The sequence below is a fragment of the Dendrobium catenatum genome, unplaced genomic scaffold (assembly GCF_001605985.2).
Source record: "Dendrobium catenatum unplaced genomic scaffold, ASM160598v2 fragScaff_scaffold_1220, whole genome shotgun sequence".
Taxonomy (NCBI): domain Eukaryota; kingdom Viridiplantae; phylum Streptophyta; class Magnoliopsida; order Asparagales; family Orchidaceae; genus Dendrobium; species Dendrobium catenatum.
In genome coordinates this window covers 1,399,711-1,424,629 of record NW_021319682.1, presented here as the reverse complement: position 1 = coordinate 1,424,629, position 24,919 = coordinate 1,399,711, and the positions used below count along the sequence as shown (strand labels likewise).

The 24,919-nt window shown below is 37.1% G+C and overlaps 1 protein-coding gene across 1 annotated transcript; it reads right to left on the bottom strand.

The window, feature by feature from the left end:
* Positions 1–16,059: 16,059 nt before the first annotated feature.
* Positions 16,060–17,373, bottom strand: LOC110111882. Its single transcript, XM_020843937.2, has 3 exons — positions 16,614–17,373; positions 16,445–16,499; positions 16,060–16,336 (listed from the first exon to the last, which is right to left on the bottom strand). Exons 1-3 carry the CDS (start codon positions 17,274–17,276, stop codon positions 16,320–16,322), a joined length of 735 nt encoding a protein of 244 aa, XP_020699596.1. The 5' UTR covers positions 17,277–17,373; the 3' UTR covers positions 16,060–16,319.
* Positions 17,374–24,919: the final 7,546 nt, after the last annotated feature.

Genomic DNA, 24,919 nt, shown 5'->3' with positions numbered 1-24,919 from the left:
AGTGGTGGTGGCCGATGATCAAGTGAGCTTGTTGGTGATTTAAACAGTTCTCACTCAAAATTGGACAAGTTTGATTTATTTCAAAAATGAATTAAAATGCTTTACACTGTATTTACTTTACTTAGCATTATTTTTATCATCCAACCAAACACCAATATTTCAAAAACCTCTGCCTTTGAAATACTTTACATTACTTTGTATTCCAACCAAAGAGCCCCAAAATGATTTCCAATAATTTGAATTTCATAAGTTACATTTCATTGTAGCCCTTGTTAATCACTCATATATTCAACTTTATATATAAGCTTTCTATTTTCATGAAAATTTCCTCATTATTTACCTTTTCAGTCATATGAAATGCCGATTATTAAACATTATTACTTACTTTTCAATAAGGTGATTAAAATCATTACAAACCCAATATTGCAAAGTAGAAGGAGAATGCCAAGAACAATTGTTTTTTTTTCTTAACAAAATTATTTTAAAATATAATTATTTTTTAATGACAACCATTTGTTATTGAGTATGTTTAGTTCTTTATCTATCTTTTCTACATATCATTTTGTTTTCACATTGAAAAAATGAGTATTTATAGCCCACGAATTGGAACTTTTATTTGGTTCGGTCACAGGATGTAGCTCTACGTTCGGCCGCCAGTAGAATCGCGCCACGCGTTCTCATTATTTACCGCGCGTCCCGACAACCCGACCCGGAACAGACACATGATGGCTCGGTATTTCTCGATTTTGCTAGGTATTGGTCGATTTTGCTCGGCAATAACCAATACCGAGCAAATATCAAGCAAATACCGAGCAATACTGAGAAATACCGAGTTGCACAGAGTTTTTCTTGGTATTGCTTAGTATTGGTCTTCACAGAGCGGTATTTCTAGCTCGTTATTGCCAAGCAATACCTAGCAATACCGAGCAATACCGAGTAATATCGAGGAATACCGAGTTGTACCGAGTTTTTCTAGAAAAACTCGGAACAACTCGGTATTGGTCTTCACATAGTGTTATTTCTCGTTATTGCCGAGCAATACATAGCAATACCGAGCAAAAACCGAGTAATACCTCGCAATACGCGAACATAGCATTCCCGGGTTCCGGTCCGGGTCAAGTCGTCGGGCCGCGCGGTAAAGAGTAAGAGCACATGACGACATGTTATTGGCGGCCGAACGTAGCTCTACGTCCGGTCAGAGAACGTAATAATTGTTCCACAAATTGATATTTATCATCAAATTGCATAAGAAGTCTAAAATGTAAAGAATATGGAACATAAAGGTGATGGGCTTTTGACGAACATGCAGTTCTAAGGGCTTTATTTTAAGGCTTTTAAATATCCTATGTATCTCCTAAGCGCTCTTTGGCAATCAAATTGGAGCCCAGTATTAACTTGCATCCACAAACAGTAAAAACTGTTTTTATTATATTAACAAAAGTATGCTAATTTTAAAAATAAATTTAAAAATAAAAATATGTATAGGTCTGATTGAATATCAATTTAACAGTGACTTAAAATTTTAAAATAAAAAATATAGATCCAAAAAACCTAAGCATTTGATGCATTTATTAAATCTTAGTCTGTCGGCTTTAGTTAAAATATTATGGGCTTAGTTTCAAGCCTTCTAATGATCCATGGATCGATGAATTGCAATGTTGTAGCCCACTTTTATCTCACTTCAAGCGAAATTCAATAATAATTAAAAAAAAGAATAATTTTTTATGCAATACATCTTGCTAACTTAAAATCAATTTAAAATAAGTAAAATTATAAAGGTCTCATTAAATATTTTACAATGGAAATTGAAATTCAATTGTAAAATTTTATAGTCATTACTTTTACTTTAAAACAAGTATAGTATAAAATTAAGTTTATTAATAAAATATTAAACCCATAATAAAACAATTTAATAATAATAAAATTATGTTATATATATATATATATTCAAATGTGTATGTTAAGATATGCTCAAATTAAATGTTAAATATTACACAAATTTTTAATAAGTTATTACATATATTAATTACTAAAAAGAAAGTTCATATCTACAAATAAATAAATAAATAAATTTATAACACATCAAATGAGATTGTCAAATGGATTGATGACTTGAATTGTTTAGGAAGCACTTTTAGACGTTTGATGACTTGAACAATGGTTGTTGATTATATTTCATAAAGAAATATAGTCAAAGTGTGACAGTTTGTGACTGCAGCTTAATGGAATGGTGAATAGGGCGAGGACTCTAGAGGAAAATACTTGAAAGAGAGAAAGTTTAGATGGAGAGAGCTTGAGAGAAATATAATTTTTTCTGGCATCAAGACTCAACTTTCATATGCCAAGCATGATTTCATGGGTTATTTTAGTTTAGATAGTTTTATTGCATCTACTTTCATGTAGTTTGCTTCTTTGCTTGTATGCATGATTGTTTTATATAAGCAATATGAAGAATTTTTACGAGGGAGCTCGCTATATTCGTCTTTTAGCAATAGGGGCACGGTTGCATGAAAATTTAAAATGGAGCAAATTAACATAACCATATGACGCATTCAGTGCAATGCGCTAATCAAATAGGGGCGTTTAGAATGCACCAAATGATTCGGGAAATACGGGGGAGAAAAGGAAAATATTGCATTTTACCAAATTCCGTGCGGAAATAAAGCATTTAAGTCTTGGTTTTTGGCTGCATTTGCTTTATTCTTTCCTTTGAGTTGCCTATATACATTTGCTTTGCTCTGAAGATCGCAAACGGCGAGGCTTGCTCAGTTTTGTGCTTGAGAAGTGAAATTTTTGAGGTTAAATGAGAAGATATAAGTTCAAGTTTTTACATAAGATTATTTTATATTGAGTTTTATTTGAGCTGTAGCCTATCATTTTTTGTTAGAACAATTATATAGGATAGTGTAAGTAGTTGCTTATTTCAGTTTTTTTACCCATTTATCAATCCAATAGCTAGCCTCTCTCGCCTTCACTAATATCTAATTTGCTTTTGTTTTGCCCTCACTATTCCCCCCAAAACAAAACAATATTTGCTTTGAGAATCCAAAACCTAAAGTTTTAAGCAAGCTGATCTTCGTGATGATCATGATATTAATTCTTAAATATCAAATTGCTCTAAATTCAATATGCAACATAATATGACTAGAATATTATTTAAGGAATGAACTACAAGATTTGGTTCAAGCTTATTCCTAATCAAGTTCAACTTTATGTGATTTGAGCCTTTTAAGTATTTTTAACAAATTTAGATATCTTAAACCAAATATTTTTTAATTTGAACTTGGTTTTACTTTAGTTAAGAGGGGAAAGCTTTGGTTTTATTTGCACTTATGGCTTTGCATAACGTACCCATCTTCGTTGTCTTTTTTTGTAGGAATGATATTTTAAGACTAGTCATCTTTGATCTTGATCATCATTGGCTCTAATAGTCATCGATCAAGTCTATATTTTTCAAAAAACGTTTTAGACCTATGTATTATAAATAAACTCAAACAGAACCCTCACAAGCGTTTAACGTGGGATTCTTGTTCTTCACGTATAAGTTTTTAAATTCTTTGTCTTTACTAAGGCTTCATTTAGGACGACTTTCTTTCTGCTTCTTAAAACAGCTTTCTAGTATAAAATTTTTAATTTTTTACTGAAAAGATGCATTATGAAGTAGTAAGAAAGCCGTGCCAAACGAAACCTAAAACTTAGGCTTTTTGTTTACTATCTACCTGAAAAGCAAATTAAAAGCTTCCAAAAGTGTCCAATATGGCAGAGAGATAAATTAACTTGAGTTCCGCTTTTCTCTCTCTCTCTCTCTCACACACACACACACACATCTACCACCTATAAATTATTGGATCCTAAATTACAAAAAGAAAATTTGACTTGACAGAAATATCATACACAAAATAGGAACACTCATTCTGCATGATGGATCACATTCCTCTCCGACTTCGTTCCTTCAAACTCCACCTTGTCATTCCCAAGAAACCCCGCATCAATCTTACAAAAACCTTCACAATGATCCACCCTGTAGAACCAATGCAACTCCGCCAAAATTCAATACAGTAAAAATCCCTCTAAACAAATCAACCCCTATTGTTATGTGTTGTGTTCTATCGACAGAAACTGCAAGTGAAACAAAGGTGATGTATGCTAGCATGTGACGGCCTACGCTTTGAGGTCAACATTGATGGACAAAAAACCTGTAATGGGATTTTCGGCGAGGGATGAGCTGGGGACTAGACTGTGAGTTGATTGACCTAGATATGTGGATGGAGGTAAGTGTAGTGTCGGATCGAGATATTTTAATAAGAGCAAAAGTAAAGCTAAAGAGAAATCGATTTTGTCAAAAGTTGTTAGTAATACTAGATAGAAGAAGATGAGGAGGAGATGGAGGATCAAATGATTTGAAATATGACGAGCAACAAGAGAATGACGGTGGAGATGGAGCGACCAAAAAAGGTTTTAGTTGGGCTATAAATATGAGAATGTTTGTGGCATTAGTAGGAGTTTGGTTATTTGTTTACGGTGCTTATTCGAATAGATTAGTAAGATGATAATAGTTCTTAGAAAATATTTTTTTTTTCATTACGTTGTTTTTGTATATAATTGATGAAAAATCGTCCTGTGTATATTGTGTTAACTATTACCTTTTTCTAGTTATTACTTTTTTCTAGTTATTTGGGCAATAATATTTATAATTTTTTGAAATATTATTTACTTATTTCATAAAAATTCATTAAAATCCTCCAAAATTAATTAAAAACGGGTCAAACCGGGTCGATTTCGGGTTTCCGGGTCAACCCGAACCCGACCCGGTTTTACAAACGGGTCGAAATCTCTAACCCGAACCCGACCCGATTCGGGTTCGGGTTGACCCGAACCCGAAATTTTCGGGTCGGGTTCGGGTCGGGTCCAATATTGACAGGTCTACACTCAAACTTTCTCCCAAAAATAAAACAAAATTCCTTTAAAATGTCAAGCTTCATTTTGAACAATGATATATTTTGTGCTGGTTTGCTTATATAAGTTTGTGTGTAAGCGCATCTTTGCATTGTAAGAAAAAATACATAAATAAAATTAACAACATATTTTTAATAAGTCCATACAGAGACAATTATGCGTCCTAGAGCCAGTCCATATCGGCCGCATTTTCAACCAACAACGAGGTCGGGTTCATCGACAGTTCCATCAAATTGTCATAAAATAGATATTCTAATCTTATGAGTTTTTGGATCTGAAATTACAACATTGAATTTTTTGAATGGTCATATCGATATCGAAATAAGGGTTTGTTGTAAATATGTACATTTAGAGTAAATCAAAATAGTATAAATAAAGTTGTATGTTAATAATGAATCTATAACATGTATTTCTTTGGTCACACCTATACAAGTACAAAGTCATGGTTATTAAGGTGTTTTTAAGTAGTCGATAATCAAAAAGTCAGTAATCGTTGGCTCAGTAAATAGAGTCGTCATTTTTTACTCGTCTACCGTGTAATAACTCTTTGTAATTCTCAATCGTTGTATCATTGTATCATGTGAATCAGTAGAGAATACCATCAAACAATATCATTTAAAGAAAAGTCCGTCAGCCCACCATCTTGTAAATGTCAATCAATCTACAACCAGCAGGTTAACCAGTCTTTACTTATCATTTACACACATTATAATAAAAACAATAGCGACCAGTTATTGCCGAATTATATATGCATTTTCATTCTAAATATTGGGTGCCGACAAATCTAATTAGTAAAAATTTTGTAACTTATTATTAAAATCTTGTTATTGAATCATGCATAAATCAAATTTATGGTTCAACATTAAAATTTTAAAAAATAATAATAATGAATACAAAAAAGAAAAAAAACTTCCCTAATCATTCACTTTAAATTAAGATGCTCTTTCTTACATGTAGGCCGTGTGAGATCGCACGTGCAGCTCACTAGTTAAGCGAAGCCCTTTCTCCCTACAATGCTCACATTGGAATCCCCTAAATGCCTCAAAAAAAAAAAAAAAAACATATAGGCCTTTTCTCCTATCTTCAATCTTTTAAGTATTTACTAACATCAACATTGAACCTATGTTAACATCTATTTAGTTGGCCTAATGAGCATCGCTTGTCAATAACCTCTACATCACTGTCTATGCTGCCGCCATGTGTGCCGTTCTTGATGAACTTTTATTACGACCTCTGATCGGACGTAGCTCTACGTTCGGTCAGAGGATTGGTTCTCGGTTTTTGCTCGGTATTTGGTCGGTATTGCTAGGTATTCTTTGGTAATAACGAGGAATATCGCTTTGTGAAGATCAATACCGAGTAATCCCAAAAAATAACAAGTTTTTCTAGAAAAAATTCGGTATTTTTTGGGATTACTCGGTATTAGTCGGTACTTTGTCTTCACATAATGGTATTTCTCGTTATTGTTGGTATTGCTCGGTATTTGCTCGGTATTTCTCGTTTTGTACCTGTGATCTTAGTGCCGGCCGAACGTAGCTCTACGTACGTTCACCGGACCAAATAAAAGTTTCATTCTGATAGGGTAGGAAGTCATCGTTAGCAAGCAATAAAAAGGTGATTGTTCATATTTCTATTTTTGAATTTATAATCATTTTGTTAAATGGTGATTGAAATTAATTATTATTAACATTTTATTCATAAAAATATGTTTGACAATAATTTTTTGTTAATTTTGATAAACTCACTTTTTTCTCTATAAAATAAGGATAAAAATTGAAAACATGTGACTGAATTGATAAATATAAATTTATGTGAATTATTTTTTCGATTAAAATTTGTTTCAAAATCTATCATTATATATCAGCTTCAGATTTAAAATTAAATTATTTTTTATTCAGGTTTTATAACTTTTTTATTTTTATAAATACTGATTAAGAAAGTTATAAATACAGGATCACCTATAAATTGCTTTTAATTAATGTGGGTTGCAACAACGTGGCCCATAGTTTGCGTAATCCGCTGTTTGGTGAGAAAAAAAGAGAGAGAGAGAAGAGAGATTGAGCCATCTCCAATCCAAAAATTTATTTTTCACTCTAAAATTCATTAAAACTTTAAAATGGTATAATTCATCTCCAATCGAACTTTATTTCTCTCTTCTTTCGCGTGCTTCCTGCTAAGGTAACCATCTATCTCTTCTTTCGCACGCTTTTCTCCTCTTTCCCGCTCTTCTTGGGCAAATTCGCAAGCGAGGATTTTTTAACGTAGGAGAACAGTCCGACACCAATTTTGGCGTCGCAAAGTTCACCTACCGAATTTTGGCATGAGATTTGGAGTTCGAATGCAGCGAATGACGGACGACATACGTTGGTATGCAGTTCAGTTAGAGATGATCTTTGTTGCGGGTTCGAATATACGCGACGATAAAGTTAGAAAATTTTCGTCTCAGCATTGTACGGATATCCAATACACACACAAAAAATGTAACACCATAATTTTTATGTAGAAGCCCTGGAAAAGGGAAAAATCGCAGGGTCACTCCCAGTTGAAAGGATTCCACTAGTGTTTGCTTAGGTTACAAGTGGCTGACACGTCCTTGAAACTGAGGACGATCATATTACAATAATCTTGGATTGAAGTTCAGTTACAAATAGAGATTGAAAATCCGGCATCAGGTGACAGTCGAGCAGAATTCCGGCTTCAGCTGACTGTCCGGCAGAACTCCGACAATAGTCGACAATTGGGAAAAATTCTGACGTCAATTGGCAGTCGGGTGGAAGTCCGATAGTGGTCGAGGAGGAGTCTCTTCCTTCTCTTCTTGCTTCCTTTCTTAATTCCGGCGTCACTCGATTGCCGAGTGAAAGTCCGGTGAAGGTCGACGAGGAGCTTCTTCCTTCTCTTCCTTTTCTTCCTTCTCTTATCTTCTTCTCTTCTTGCTTCCTTACTTAATTACACCGTCGCTCGGTTGCGAGGTGAAAGTTCGGCGGTGGTCAAGGAGGAGTTTCTTCTTTCTCTTATTTATCTTCATTCTTTTCTTCCTTCTCTTATCTTTTTGACTAGGTCCCTTTTCAAGAGAAATAATGAGTCTATTTATAATTTTCTGAGAGTGGCATGACCATTAAATAGGAGGAAGATAAAGGGTAAATTGGGAGTGGTTTGAATGGATGACCAATGTTGAATCCCTTAATCATGGACAGTTTATCAGACATTTGAAAGCTCTAATGATATCAGAATTCGAAGATCTTGGGCTCTTTGGATTCGTCTCGTCGAGCCGCTCAATTCGACTATAAGCACGTCATATTAGAAACTGTTTGGTAATCCAAATTATGGATTGAACCTTCCAAATGTGCTTCGGGTTTTTGATTTGGACTAATTTGGGCTCGGATTGAGTTGAATTTGGTGTCATTGGGTTCGTATTTCCGAGACGTTCAGTTCGACTGTAAGTTTGCTGAAATCGGAGTTCAGATGGTCTCCAATTTAATTTTTGAAGCTTCCCACTTGATTTTTGCCTCAAGATTCACGCCCGATCAAGATAATTTTTTAGGACATATCAATCTTAACTCTCTTTTTATAGATTTAGAATATGATTTAAGCTTTACAGATTTGCTACATACATGACTATATAAAAAAAATAGGAGGAAAATACATTAAGTAGCCAATTTTGAATGTTCAGCCAATATAATAAAAGTTGTTCATCAAAGATATAAGAAGTCAGTTGGCTTGACATGCATAGACGTACAAATAGCCAAATAGCAAATCAATAGTTTCTCATACCAGTAATTGTTTAGGCCGTGTTCGTGAGAGATTATTCTGTTCGGACACCGAACGTGTCCAGAGACCAATAAAAATGCGTCACATCACTAGACGCTTGGTACCACACTTGTTGTCCGGACAAAATAATTTTTCCGTGTTCGCAAAGACTTGAACTCAATTTTCTGGATATTTGAAGGTACAAGATGAATCTGTTCTTTCGACTCTACTAGAGAATTAAGATAATGTTATATTTTATCTCATTCTCCCTTTACTATCATTATTGGTTACATCTCGTGTTTTATGGATACAAGTATTTTCATTCATGCTTATACTCTCATTTTTTCTAGCTAAATTTCGCTTAGTCATATTCTTAATATAGACGACCTTCTGATTTTTGGTTCGATTGATGGAAAAATTATTCTGTGTGATCACCGAACGGCATCCAAAGATGAATAAGAACGCATCACATCATTTTTTTACAGTGTATCGCTGCTGTGTACCGAATATCGTGGCGTGTTCTGATTCTCCTCTGGATCGTTCGGTGACCGCACAGAATAATTTCTCGAGAACTTGACCTTACACTCTCTTCCTATCTCTTTTCAATTAATGGATCTAAATATAAACTATTTCAAACATGTTATCCGCTTAACTAAACATGTTTATGATACTCTCAAGTTTATTTGTCACACTTTTCTTACTGTTTTATAAAGCAATTTTTTAGTACAAATATCTTTTAAATTAAAATTTTTTGTACTTAAAAACTATTTTAAAATGCAATAAAAAAGTTGTCTCAAATGATGCATCACACTAAAGAATTAGCTTGGCATCTAAACAAAAACCTTTCTATTTAAGCACTTAAAAATCCAAATGGGTACTACTTCTACTGAAAGATTCACAAAGTGACTACATATGTTACTAATTATCATTATTAAATAATTAAATAAATATTTGATAATATTTTAAATAAATTTTAACTATAACTTAAATTCTTATATATTTATATATCTAACATCTAAATTTTTATATTTACTTATATAAAATCATACTTATAAATTAAATCCAAAATATTAATAATCCTAATTTATTTAAATTTATATATATAACTTAATCATTAAAAATTTGTCTAAGTACACATAAATTTGGAATATTAGATATACAAATATCTGAAATGTATGTAAATCTGTCTCACTTAGAATATTACTCTTACCATCCACATCCTGACATCCACAAATGGCACTCAAATATGATCACCAATGCAATGATTGCGTTTAATAATTATTGTACTAAGTGTAGGTGGATGATGCCATGATATGGACGTTAGGTATCTAAAGTTTGTCTTTGACAATCACCATTAACCTAAGAGAAAATGCATTTATTTTATTGAACAAAGGCTAAAAGATGGCCTAAGATTAGGGTCTCAATTCGGGTCAACGGGTCGGGTTCGAGACGAATCCGGAACTGACCCAGCACTATTCGGGTCAATCAGAACCTGACCTGTTTTTAAAAACGGGTCAGGTTTCCAGACACGAACCTGACCCGATTCGGGTCCGGGTCAACCCGACCCAACACGAATGACCCGAATTTGACCTAAACTTACTAGATTTCAGGTCAAAAATCGGGTCCATCTTCAATTTTCGAGTCAAAATCGGGTCAATCTCGGGTTTCCAGGTCAAATAGGAGTTTTCATGTCAATTTCAGGTCATTTTCGGGTTGCTGAGTCAACCCGAACCCGACCCGTTTCGGGTCCGGGTTTACCCTAACCCGAATTTTTTCTGGGTCGGATTCAGGTCGTGTCAAAAATTGACATCCCTACCTAAGATGTTAAGCTGAAATGAAATGCAACATATTTCAAACATTCAAAAAGAAGAGGGCTTAGGGGATTACTTTAATCATCCCCGCCTTGGTTATCAAATGTCTTAACATCTATATGAATTTTGAAGGCAATCCTTTTTTCTTCTTTTTTTTTCGGGGGGAAAATTAGGCAATTTAGATGATAGCCTAAAAAAATTAAAATTTTCAACCCTCGCCAAAATATTAAAAGGAGTCATGATCGAGCTTGATGACTATTCACCACAACCTACATCTTGCTACCATCATTAAAGTAATTTTAAACATTTCTCAAGAGATAACTATTTCTATAAATGAGATGTTTATCATTACCATTAAAATTATAATCAAACTTATGAATGTCTAACTACAAGAAAATAGTCCATTATGGACGGCGATTTCCTCCAACGTCAATTTTCTTGCTATTTTGAAAAATTCAGGCAGTTTTAAAACCGTTAGAATAAACCGTGTAGGAAATTGAAACAGGCGGTAATATTTTCCGGCGGCCATTACAGTCGGAAATTACTAAACCCAAAACCACAGGTAAGTCGCCAGAATATTCCTCCACAAATACCGCCGGCTAATCGCCAGTCATTACTGGTGGTCAAACGATCGCCGAAAGTTCCGTCAATATTTAATGAATTTCCTATAGTGTCTAACTAGACTTGAAGAGCAATTCAAAGACTTTAACATCGAGCATAAGCAAACATTGTATAAGTTTATAGTTATAATTGATAGAAACTAGAATGTACGGAAAACAATAACCCGAACTTTTACACAAGAGCGTCGGCGTAAGGATGACACAAAGAACGCCCTTCCAATTTATGTTCCACCTCTTATAACTCTTGATTGATATGTTTCCATCGAGCAATAAGAACTATGTGTTAATGAAAGTATCTCCATAATAACAATTTAAAAAAGGATAGTTCAAAAAATAAGTCCATTAGCTAGCTAATGTGTTAAGTAATAGATTCGTTTGTGACGGCTTTCTTACTGCTTCTTGAAGCAGCTTTTAGTACAAAATTTAATTTTTCACTAAAAAGTTGATTTGAAAAGTAGTAAGAAAATCATCCCAAACGAAACTTTAGTATGATATTAAGATCAAGTTGCATCTTATCTTCTTTCTCAAATTGAGTTATCTTACTCCCCAAGTTAACTCTAGTTATCTTATGTAAAGCCTCCCCCTTCACATCAGAGAAATGTGGTACTTAGTCCAAGCTATCTATCATATGTAAGGCTGTACATTCAAATCTTTAGTTGAAAGTTCATATTATCTATGCAACATAAACTTATATTAAGCGATAATAAATATAGAACTAGCGACGATACAAATATGCGACACATTGAATCTAAACAGAAAGATCTAGTTTTAAAGAATGTTACGCCTAAGAAATTTTTAACTTTAAAGTTAACCATCAATAAATCTAACACTTGAAAGAATTAATTAAAAATAATAATGAATATTGAGTCCTGGAATATTCGCGGCAATAGAGAAGTACAAAGTTTAATGTCTTAGCTTCGTATGAAGATCTAGCACGCAATCAAATAAAATAGAGAGGGTGTAGCATTTATAAAAGACACTAGAGTTTTTACTTGAAAACCCCTTAAAAGGGGAAAAAATCATTGGGCCTGACCAAATTTGAATGAATTCTCTATTATTTGCAGTCGATTACAAATGAGGCTCTTCCTTGGGGGAAGGCCTTGGGTTGAGGGAATCTGAAGAATTAGTATTGAAATGTTCATTTGGTCGGAAGGACCATAGTCGGTGGACGACAAAGGTTGGAAAGACCATTGTCTTGCGATGGAGCTTAAAAAGACAGTTGTTTGACAACAAAGGTCAGAAGAATCGTAATCGACAAAGAAGGTCGGGACAATTGTAGTCGGAGGTTGGAATGATCGTAGTCGGCGTCCAACGGAGTTCAAAAATATTGTAGTCTGATGACGGTGAACGAAAGGACCGTAGTATGTGGAGGAGGTCGGAAGGACCGTACTCGATGGAGGAGGTCGAAAGGGCCATGGTCGAAAGGGCCATAGTTGGCGGGCGACGAACTTTGGAAGGACCGTAGTCTGGTGATGGTGGTCTGAGGGACCGTAGTCGGCGGAGGAGGACGAACAAACTGTAATCGACAGGCGAAGAAGGTTGGAAGGACCATAGTCTGGTGACGGTCGGAAGTCTGGTGATGGGCGAAAGTCCGGCGACTAACAGAAGTCTGGTGTCGAGTAGAATCCGACCGTGTCTGGTGTCGAGTAGAATCCGACAAAGGTCAACAGCCGGATGGAAGTCCGGCTGTGGTCGGCGACTGGGCGGTGGTCCGACAATGGTTGGGCTGAATTCCAGTGGCTATCGGTGGCCGGGTGGAAGTCCGGCGGCGGTTGGCAGTTGGGTGGAAGTCCAGAGGCAATCAGTGCCTGGGCGATGGTTCGACTAAAGTTTGGCGGCGGTAGGCGGTCGGAAGTCGGGCTGATGTCTGGCGGTGGTTAGTAGTCAGGTGGAAGTCCGATGGCGGTTGGCGGCCGTGCTGTGGTCTGACAAAGATCGGGCAAAAGTCCAACAGCGATCGTCGACCGAGCGGAGATCAGAGGCCGGAGCCGACCGGTGGTCTGAGAAAAGTCAGTCTAAAGTCCGGCAGTGGTCGTCGGTCAGGCGGAGGTCCGACGGTAGTGTAGTGGTCCAATGATTGTGGGGCTGAAGTTCGGCTATGGTCGGCGGCCAGGCGGAAGTCTGTCGACGGTCGGCGACCAGGCGGAAGTTCGTCGACGGTCGGCGACCATGCTGAATCCGATGGCGGTTGGTAGCCGGGTGAAAGTCTGACGATGTTTAGCGGTCGGGGGGAGGTCGGGTGGCTGACGGTGATTCGACGATGGTCGGGCTGAAGTCGGGTGACGGTCGGCGACTGGGCGGAAGTCTGGCGGCGGGTCGGCAGTGGTTGGCTGCCGGGCTGATATCTGGCGGTGGACGGGCTGATGTCCGTCGGCGGTAGGCGGGCGGGCTGATGTCTGGCGACACTCGGCAGCTGGATGGAAGTCCAGTGATGGTAGGCGACATGGCGATGGTCCGACGAAGGTTAGGCTAAAGTACGGCGACAGTCAAGCTGAATTCCAGCTACGACCAGGAGGAAGTTCAACGGTGATCGACGACCGAGCTGTGATCTGACGGCAGTCGATGGGGTTTTGCCGACGGTGTTGTTGGAGCTCTTGAAGCCTTATAGAGAGTGTGGTCTATTTATAGATTTTAATGAGTGACACAACCCGTAAATATAGATAAGATATGAGGCAGGTTCAGAGTGCTCCATCAGATGACTCGTATTGATTCCCCCGATTATAGAGAGTTTTTCAACTGTTTCAGTGCCTTAACATTGCTGAAATTCAAAGATTTTGGGCTCGTTGGATTCGTCTCGCCAAACCGATCGATTTGACTACAAGCATGCCATATTTGAATATTATTTTGTCATCCAAATAATGCTTTGACCCTTCCAAATGTGATACGGGCCCTCGATTTGGACCCATTTTGGCTTGGGTTGGACCGATATTGGTGTTGTTAGGTTCCTCTCTTTTATATGTTCATTTCAACTATAAGTTTGCTGAAATTGGAATTCAGATGATCCCGAATTTAATTTTGAAAATTTCCGACTTTAAAATGCCTTGAGATTCGTGCTCAATCAAGTAATTTTCAATGACGTATTAATGATAATTTTTTTTACTTCGTTGTGTTAAAACTCATTTAGTTGACCCTTATGCTATTGTGACTCTTGAGTTAGTTATATTTTGAGCATTTTGTTGTTAGGTATATATATATATATATATATGTATTTGAGATTTGATCCTTGTGTTATGTGCTATGTAATGTACTTTGTGTCATGTGTCTATGGATGTATGTACATGAGCATTGAGCTAGCCTACCCACCGCAAACCTTAGCTTAGCCAATTGACATATTGTTTTATCTCATTTGCCCACCTGTTGATCATCATCATTTGCCCACCTGTTTTTTTTTTTGATGTTCAAATGGTCTCCAAGGAATTTAACACATCTTAAAGCAATTTTTTAGTAGAAAATCTTTTATTTTTTATACTAAAAATTTATTTTAAAAAGCAGAAAAAAACCGTCCCAAACAAAGTCACATTTAATGAGGAAGCCGATAATTAGAAAGCCCTCACTGAGAGTTAACATCAAAAGACCTCAAATTGCTCTTGTGCACACTCGTTATTGTACAAATCATTTCAAAAATTTTGACTTCTTGGGCTTGTACAATCACCACAGCCATTTTTTTATCTTTATGGAGATGTATTCCTCTTGAAGAGTTGAGTTTATTTATCTAAAAATGGAATGCCACTATTTTCAAAGGGTCCTCAAAAGTAAAATATGGTAATACTTGAGGTATTTGCTTGCTAAAAGAACAACGAGAAGAGTAAGAAAAATAGATCATTGGGCATCTTTGTTAACAAAACAAAGCTACTTAACACAAATTCAGCTGTAATTAACAAACACATTTATATATCGACAAATTGCTAACTTTAGCTGGTATTTTTTATAAATTTTTTTGGCATCCAAATGTCAAATTTGGCCATACAATAGATTTCACTAATGAAAATAAACTTAATAAGCAGAGAAAGTGTGAATCTTGATGTGCTCGCTTGCAGAAGAGAAATCACCTCACTTGAGAAAATAAGAGAAGACTGCTAGCAGTCACAAGGTGAAAAGTGCTACTAAAAAAGACAGCACAACATTTGCTGAAGAATGAACATACTATCTAAAATCTTCAATCAATACTTACGCTTCGTATGGGACGGGTTTTTTCTGCTTCTTAAAACAGTTTTTTAGTACAAAAATTTTAATTTTTGTACTAAAAAATTGCTTTAAGAAGCAGTAAAAAAGCTGTCTCAAATAAACCCTAAAGCCTTGGGCTTCATTTAGGACAGCTTTCTTATTACTTTCTAAAGTAGTTTTTTAGTACAAAAATTTTTTTAACTAAAATTTTTTATACTAAAAAGTTACTTTAGAAATCAAATAAGAAAACTATCCAACCGAAGATTTGTATGAATTACAACAATCTGTGATGTTACTTGTTAAAGAGAAAAAAGAGTGAACAAATTTTACAACGTAGTAGATATTCTAACGCAAACAAGCTCACAAGTTCATAAAAACATAGAATTTTAAAGCATAGAAATATTGAAATCTAACGGTCTCCTTCTAATCCTATGATGGATACATGATTTGAAATAAATATAACCAAATCAAACTCCAATCAATCAAAAACCTCTGCAATCAATTAGAGAAGAAGACAATCAATTCTCAATTATAAAGAAGAACCATTCTCAATCTAATTGTATAAAATGCCACATGTTTTATGAAAAGTTTTTTTTTTTTAAATCTTTTGGCAATATATCCTGATTCTTAAGACATCAGAGTTCACGTCCATATGACAAATGATAAATAAAAAAAAAAATTTAAATGAGTTAGCTTGCTCATCATTCTAGTAGAACCAATGAATAACCGCACAATACAGAGCTAAAAAATATGAAAAAAAAAAAAAGAATGCCTTAGAAACATACTTAACTTGACAGATTTCTTTCTAGCGGCACAATTCATGGATGCCATGGGAATCAATCTTCTCCTCAATGCAGTCTGATGAAGAAGAAAACTAATCTTTTTGAATTTTTTTCCATTAAATAACAGCAATTACATCCATTGGCGTCTTACAACAAGCTAACAAATTCAACGTAATTCATACGGATAGTTGGCATGTAAGAATCTTCGGTCGTTCTTCAACCGAACAACGCCACCACGATCAACTTGCAATCTCCTCTGCAAAAATTGAATTTCATCAGATCTCACTCCTAATGTCAGGATAACATAAAGAGGGTAAAATTTATAGAAACGAAGAACTAAAGAAGAAATTAGCGATTTGCTCACCAATTTTGTACAAATCTGATGTCACTTCCGATAAAAATGCCCCAGGAAAAAGTGCCTGAAAACAAATTCACAGAAATAAGAGGAAAAACGAATTAGTTTGATAAACCACCAAATTTAGGAAAGAGAGATTAGACGCAGGAAAGGGCGTTTTTTTCCCCTCATTCCTTACATCAAGTTGCCTCTGCAAGTACTTGGCCCTCTTTTTTGGCCGACGAGGGGGCTTTGTCCCCTTTGCCGCGAGGAAATCCTCCTCGATCTCCTCCCTAGAGAGCGCGATCGAGAATTTCGGCCTCTCCCCCTTCTCTGTCATATCGAATCCTTCCAATCTCGTTACAAGAAACATCGGACTACTTGTTTTTTCCTTCTGAAGAGGAGAATAAGAGAATGATTGAGACTGCGAGGACGAAGGCGACGTGTTCCGATTCCAGAAGATCTCAGTCGGAGCATTTCTGGCTGCTCTCTTGCTCCTCAGATTCCACCGTGTTGAAGCCGATAGCCCCAAAGGATTAGACTCCTTCGCCTCCTCCTCTAGACCCTGCTTCTTACCAGTCAAACGAGGCTGCGGTGGCGGTGGCGGAGGCGCCTGGAGCTCATTAAGGGAAGAAGGGGAGGAGCAACGCCTCCCGGTCTGCAGCTCCTCATCAATCGATCTGCCCGATGGGTTGACGCACCGGAGCAGTTTCTGGTTTCCCCAACTTAGGGTCGGGAAGGAAAAGTTGTGGAGGCGTGATTGCGGCTTCGATCTCCTCGACGGTGAAAAAGTCGTGCGCTTCTCCACCAAGCCATTCATGTTCTGCCGCCGCGCCTCTTCCTTCTCCGCCGAGATCACCATCTTCGGCGACGAGTTTCTAGAGAGAGAAAGGGAGGATAGAGAGACAGAGCAGGAGGGAATGCAGAATGGGAAGAAAGAGGAGGATTTGCCTCTCCGGTCCGCCTCTGCAAAGATATAAAATTCTCACGAAACGACCGCGAAGTTTTTAATTTTTTTTTATAATTAGATCGGCCGTTCATTTCTCGATGAGCCAGATCAGCCGTCGGAGACTCGAATCCATCGTAACGGAGATCCGTTGCTCGCATAGAAACACTTTGCGGATGCTCTTATAAAAATACCGATAGGTGTCGTGGCTTTCAACTTTAATCTTAGCCGTATGTGCAAACATCAGATATGGATGATTGTACGGATATTTTGCACAATCGGACTTCGACTTTTTTTTTTGGGGAAAGTTAGGGGCATGAGCCCATTTTATTCCGTCTAGAAAAAGAAGTACAAAATGAAAGTTGACATCTATCACAACCAACCAGTAGATTCAACTAAAACTAACAGCCATAGTCGCTGAAACAAAAGGAAAGCAAAAAAAAAACGTAAAAAGGACTGACAACAAGAGCAGCAGAAAGCATGGAAAAGTAAACCTATACCATACTAAGAAAAACTGAGTGAACTGCTAAGAAGCAAAAGAAATCTATTCCATAATATAGATGAAGTAGGCCGCCATGAGTAAAAAACACCAAATTGTCTCAGAAAAAGTTGAACCCAAGTAAATGCTCCCAAGTTTGAAAAACCTGGACTCAGAAAAATGGGTTCAAAGCGAATTCTAGCGACCGGGCAGTTCCCTGGTTTCCAATAGGCCGTCCAAGGGAAACGGATGGGAGCTTCATCATCGTCCAGGTGATCAAAATGATAACAGGTTGAATCAGATTTGAAGCCACCAAGACTTGCAATCAGGCAGCTGCCTAAGCAACCACAACCAACAGCAACAATTATCTCGCAGCTATCACCGAGAAGCACCATAATTCTTTAGAATATGAAATCAATTCAGAACTAATAAAGCCCAGGTCCTCCCTACTGCATATGGAACTAAACAGCTAAGCTGCTAATTTTTCCAATAAGTCTCCATCACACCATTTGGAGACCTTGCAAAGGATAGCTTTCTTGATCTTAATCAAGATAGTGGTAGTGCTGGAGGCAGCGACTTCCTTTGAATCGGCACAGAAGAGTTTTTTTTTTTTTTCAAGATTAAAATCTATAATGATATTTATCAACGATACGATAGAAATATGAGCGGTTGTTAAAGTTTTTTCTTCCCAAAATAAATTATATATTTAAATTCATATGAAGTGTGTGGGTCATTAGAGTTCATTTTTGAGCAGTTTTATTTTTCATAGGATAGTTATAATTTTTTTTGAATAATTTTTTATGTTATTTAAAAAAAATGTTTATGAAAAAGTATAATTTTTAAGAATGAGGAGGTAATTATAAATTTAAAAAGAAAAAAAACTATAATCCTAATAATAATATTAAAATAATAATAATTTTATATAATAATTCTATATTAATTTTTATAGATATTGGAAAATTGTTCGCATCAAAATTAAAACTCAAACTCTTTTCCTTGAAATTCACCTTATATATTATTTGAATGGAGGAGTCTTACTTCTTGATTATAAATAGTGCACTTCCTCATGAGCGAGAAAATTGTTGATATAATATAATATGCCTACTATATATCTAATGAATTTCATAGTAAAAGTTAGAAAAATCCTATGGCGTAAGAGTAGTCTTCAAGATATTTTTTATCATATAGATCAGAGATCAACAAATCCAAGAAAAATCTTAGTTTTGAGATTGAGAGTCAAAATTGATGTTAACGACATGAATTGATGGTTAGAGGACTAGAGCTAGGCAACAGTGGTTGAAAGATCCATTAGGCTATATAGGTCACAAGGCCATAATCAAACGATGATAATTGGAATGTATATTCAGGTGACAGAGGTTGAAGGGTCGTAGTCGAATGATGGTGGTTGAAAAATTGTAAGGTAAAGGTGGTCGAAGGACTATAGTTTGCTGATGCAATTTTGAGGATCGTAATCAGGTGGTAGTGGTCGAAAAAACCATAATGACATTTGATCAAATGTCCATTGTATGGCAATGATAGTCAAAGGATAGTAGCCAAATGAAGTTGGTTGGTGGACTAAAGTCAAGCAATGATGGTTGAGAGGATTGTGGTATGATAATATAGATTAGAGGACTTTAGTTTGGCAATAGTAGTCAAAGGACCATAGTTTGGTGACGATGATTAAAATGTCATAACCAGATAACATTGGTTGGGAGGTCCATAGTTATGCGATCATGATTATAGGACTACAGTTTGTGATAACTCAAAATAAAAAATGTGTTAAAAAAACTAATTTTCTGTTTTAATTAGAGCGCTTCAGCGTTTTGCTTATAATCGTTGTGGCACTAGGGTTGAGAGCACAGCGGCGCCAAAAAATACCTCTATAATGTTTTAAACTTTGTAATAGAGTAGTTATGGATTCTATATGCAGCATTGCGACGTTAGGTCTAAGCAATCTAGGCTAGACCTCTAACAACATTTTTAAATATTTGTTCTTAAATCTCCTGACATCTCTCTCCCTCCCTCCATTCAGTGTTGCTTGACCGGGATAATGAACAAAAGGAATGCAAAGAGAAAAAATATAATTATCTCACATTAGATACTAGGGTGTGACACAGTTGGGGTGAAGGTGGATGAAGAACCATAATTTGACTAGAGTGGTTCGAAGACTAGAGTTGGGGGACAATAGTTAGAGAACTACAATCAGCTGATATTGGTTAGTTTATCATAATTAGGAAACGTGCTTAGAAGATCATAGTTTGACGATAATAGTTGAAGAATCATAGCTAGGCTATGATGGTTGGAGGATCATTGATAATGGATAGTCGTTTGAGGGTGGCAGTCTATCTATGGTTCGATGGCATCGTTCATGTGCTGCTTCAACCACCGGGCGTTAGATAGTGTCACAACAGCTGTGATCAAGCAGTGTCCTAACAAGGGCGGCCTGATGATAGTCCGACGATGGTGATCGATCAGTTGTTCCACATTGATGGTCAATTGGTGATTTAGGTGATGGTTTACGGGCCCCAACAAGTGGTTTTACAACAATACTAGTCAAGCGATGTCTCAATAATGACGATATTGTAGTGGTCTGACTATTGTAATCGAGCAAGGCTCGATGTTGGCAGTCAAGCAATTGTCTGATTACAACTAACAAACAATATCCTGCCAGTGGTGCTTGGGTGGAGCTCAAGGATTCCTAGAGCCTCTAATTTCTTTTGAATATCAATTTATGGTCCTCTCTCATATGAGAGTATGGTCTATTTATAGATTTTCTCAGAGTGTCATAGTGTAAATATGAAGGAAATCTGTAATACTCCATCGAATATTCAATATTGATTCTATTGATCATATAACAATTGCTTAGCATTATTTAAGCACCTTGTTGTCATTGTCGATTCTATAGCTAGCTGAGGGTGGGATGAAATTGCTATATTTTGAAAAGAATAACATCTTCTATTTTTCTACCTTCACAACCAACTCTTTATTTTTTTTTTCTTCCTATAACAAGTTTTTTTTAGTAGGATGGGATGAAATGGTTTCATTTACCATCTTTTAGGAAAAGTACTTTCCATTCATTTATGGGATTCTTTGGTCTTTTAGCCATCTTTTATCTCCTCCGTAGTTGAAATTATAAAACAACATACTAAACATATTTCATGTCTTTACGAACATAAATTTTAGTTATTATTAGAAGACAGCAGCAATAATGAATAAATACTTCATTTACTGTACTCAAATAAATTCCTATCAGTGCTTGACACGTGTACTCAACAAACTGAGCAAAGTCTATATATTGTATACATGTCTCAGTAAAGAATACGAATAATACTAATTTCTTTAATTGTCTGCAATTCTTCTCTTCTTCCTTTTCTACATGGTATCAGATATGGCAAGATCCTAAATCGCGCCTCCATCTCCATGGCTTCTTCTGCGACGTCTTCGCTCACGGCTTCGACCGTCAGCTCCACCGATTCCGGCATACCGGCGTCCCTCAAATTTGTTGTCTCCAACTTCCGCACACTCGTCCCCACGCAGCTAACTACCGACAACTATGCGATTTGGAAGAACCAGATCGTCAAGCTGCTTCGGGAAAATGGATTCGAGCATTTTCTTAAATCTTCTTGTACAGCTTCAGAGGCGCAAGATGCCTCACCGGTGCTCACAACCGCCTCTGCTACCGCTCTCTGGCTTCTCACCGACATAAATCTCTCTGCGGCAATTTGTTCTACAATATCTCCCACGGTTTTACCTTACGTTCTAAATCTTGATTCAACTGCAGATATATGGAAAGCACTTGAAACAAGATTCCAGTCTTCAAATCGATCAAAGGTTCTTCAACTTAAAAATGAGCTCAACAGTATCTCAATGAAGAACCAGACCATGATTCAGTACCTTACAGCCATCAAGATTCTGGTGGATCAAATAGCCGCAGCCGGATCTACAATCGAATCGGAAGATATCATTATGTACATTCTTAACGGGCTACCACCGCAATATCAAGCTTTCAAAACTACTATCCGAACAATGCAAAGCTCTATGAGTCTCGACAATTTTTATTCGCTTTTTATTAGCGAAGAAATCCACGTTCACAATGACGCTGCAAGATTTTCCTTGCCCACCCATCAGCAATCGGCTCTCTATGCCGGTCGCGGACGCTTCAAAAGTAATAAGGGAAAATCTCAAATTGGTTTGCAAAACAAAGGGCGTGATCCTTCAAAACCGATTTTAATGTGCCAGATTTGCAACAATAAAGGGCACAGTGCAACATCTTGTTGGCACAGGCTCAATATTAACTACGTTCCATCACAACCTAATGACAATCAACCAAAAGCGTTTACAGCTACGACGGATTCCAAGAACCACAACGAGTGGTATCTTGATTCGGGCGCGTCATCTCATATGACTAATAACACAGAAAATCTTACAACCTCTACCAGCTATCAAGGTTCCGACTCCATTACCATTGGCGATGGAAGTCACATTCCGATAGCTCATTCCGGTACCGGTATCCTTCCCACTCCATCCCGTAAGCTCAAGTTATCTAACTTGCTTCATATTCCTAACATCTCGTATAATCTTGTATCTATATCTAATTTAGTTAAGGATAACAATATATCTATTATGTTCAATCCTAACGGCTTTACTATGAAGGATATGACAACGGGTTGTATAATCCTACGCGGCCCCTGTAAAGATGGTCTGTATCCTATAGCGACTTCGCCTACATCCCTGACAGCACTTCAGGCGAGCAGATCTTCCTCGGCTGTGTGGCACAACCGGCTTGGCCACCCCAACCAAAGAACAATGCGTCTGATTGCTTCAGCATACCCGCAACTTCACATGTCAATTTCTTCTTTTCAGTGTGTATCTTGTAGTTCTTGTAAAGGCCATAAAATGCCTTTTTCTAAATCTTGCAATCGAATGAAAACTACTCTTGCTTTGTTACATTCTGACGTCTGGGGGCCTTCTCCTGTAACGTCTAACCAAGGTTTTAGGTATTATGTAACATTCATTGACGATTTTTCTCGTTACACTTGGATATTTCCTCTTATGAACAAATCGGATGTTCCTCACATTTTTATTAACTTTAAAATATTTATTGAAAATCAAACTAACTATAAAATCAAGATTTTCAGGACCGACGGCGGCACCGAATATCGCAACACTACGCTCAGTCAATTCCTAAGCTCCAACGACATTCAACATCAACTTTCGTGTCCTTATACACCGGAGCAGAACGGGGTCACGGAGCACAAACACCGTCATATAATAGAGACAACCAGGACTCTGCTTCATCAGGCTTCGGTTCCCCTTCAGTTCTGGCCAGACGCAGCGAACACGGCGGTGTATTTGATAAACATATTACCGTCCAGTAACACTAACAATTATTCCCCATTTCAATCTTTTTATAAACAACATCCCTCATACGATCATCTTAAAACATTGGAATGTGAATGTTTTCCTTTATCTCATCCTCCGCTCAGACACAAACTGCAGCAAAAATCGCAATCCTGTGTTTTTCTTGGCTACTCGGAACAATACAAAGGATATAAATGTTTAAATAAACACACCAACTCAATTCAGTATTCCCACCACGTTACATTTATAGAAAACTCTTTTTCCTTTTGATGCAGGGGAAATCCAGAAATCAACAGATATCACCTTTGATATTCCGAGTTCTCTTCTATTACCCATTTCTCATGTCCAGCACAAACTAAATGACACACCAGTTATACCCACAACGCGTTCTTCTCCTCAAACAAACAAAGATCCTCAGACAACGCAACCAAATCCAGTAACCATTATAAGTTCTCAACCTATTAATCATCATCCAATGATCACTCGTAACCAGATGGGATCCCTAAATCCATGAACTCGACTTAACTTGTTTCATCAGACAACGGACACAGGCAGCTCCGAACCAGCGTCATACAACCAAGCGGTAAAATCAGCTGACTAGCGTAATGCTATGGCAACAGAATATTTTGCGTTGCAAAAACAAGGAACTTTGATTCTAGTTTCTCCTCCTAAGTCAGCCTCTGTTTTAGGCTGTCGTTGGACATTTCGCACTAAAAGGCACAAAGACGGGTCAGTGGCTAGACTAAAAGCTCGCCTTGTCGCACAAGGCAACAATCAAGAACAAGGCATCGATTACTTCGAAACATTCAGTCCGATCGCGAAACTCCCTACCATTCGCATTCTTATAATAGTCACTCTCTTCAACGGCTAGGACATTCAACAATTTGACGTAGAAAATGCATTTCTACACGGAAAACTATCAGAAACCGTATACATGTGTCAACCAAAGGGTTTCGAAGATCCCTCCTTACCGGACCATGTGTGTCTACTTCAAAAAGCCATTTACGGTCTTAAACAAAGTCCACGGCAATGGTACACCACACTCACCGATCACGTCATATCCCTTGGCTTCAAAGGCAGTCAGGCGGATCCATCACTTCTTACATACACACACCAACCACATTCAAATATATTTGCTAGTCTATGTAGATGATCTACTTATTACTGGCAACGACAAACAAGCGATATCTGTCTTTATCTCTCAGCTCGGTGCACGATTCAATTTAAAACATCTCGGGTTAGCCAATCACTTTCTCAGCATAAGCATTCAGTATAACACTAATTCTTATTTCTTGTCTCAGCAGGCATATGCAGAATCCATTCTATGCCAAGCGGGTATTCAAATGTGCAAACCTCTGGCAAATCCCACAACAACTAAACTACCGACTGATTTCACGCCTGACAACTTGCTGTCCAATCCGGCAGTTTATAGACGGATTACAGGATCCCTTCAGTATCTTACCTTAACTAGACCGGACATTGCGTTTGCAGTAAATGTCATTTCACAATATATGCATAATCCTTTATCTAATCATGTTTATATATTAAAACGCCTTCTCAGATATATACAAGGAACTCGGCATTTCGGACTTCCGATTACCAAATCGGACCTGCAGCTTCGCACCTTCTCCGACGCTGATTGGGTCGGAGATCCGCTGTCAAGAAAATCTACAACAGGTTACTGCACTTTTCTCGGTACCACACTAGTCTCTTGGGCAGT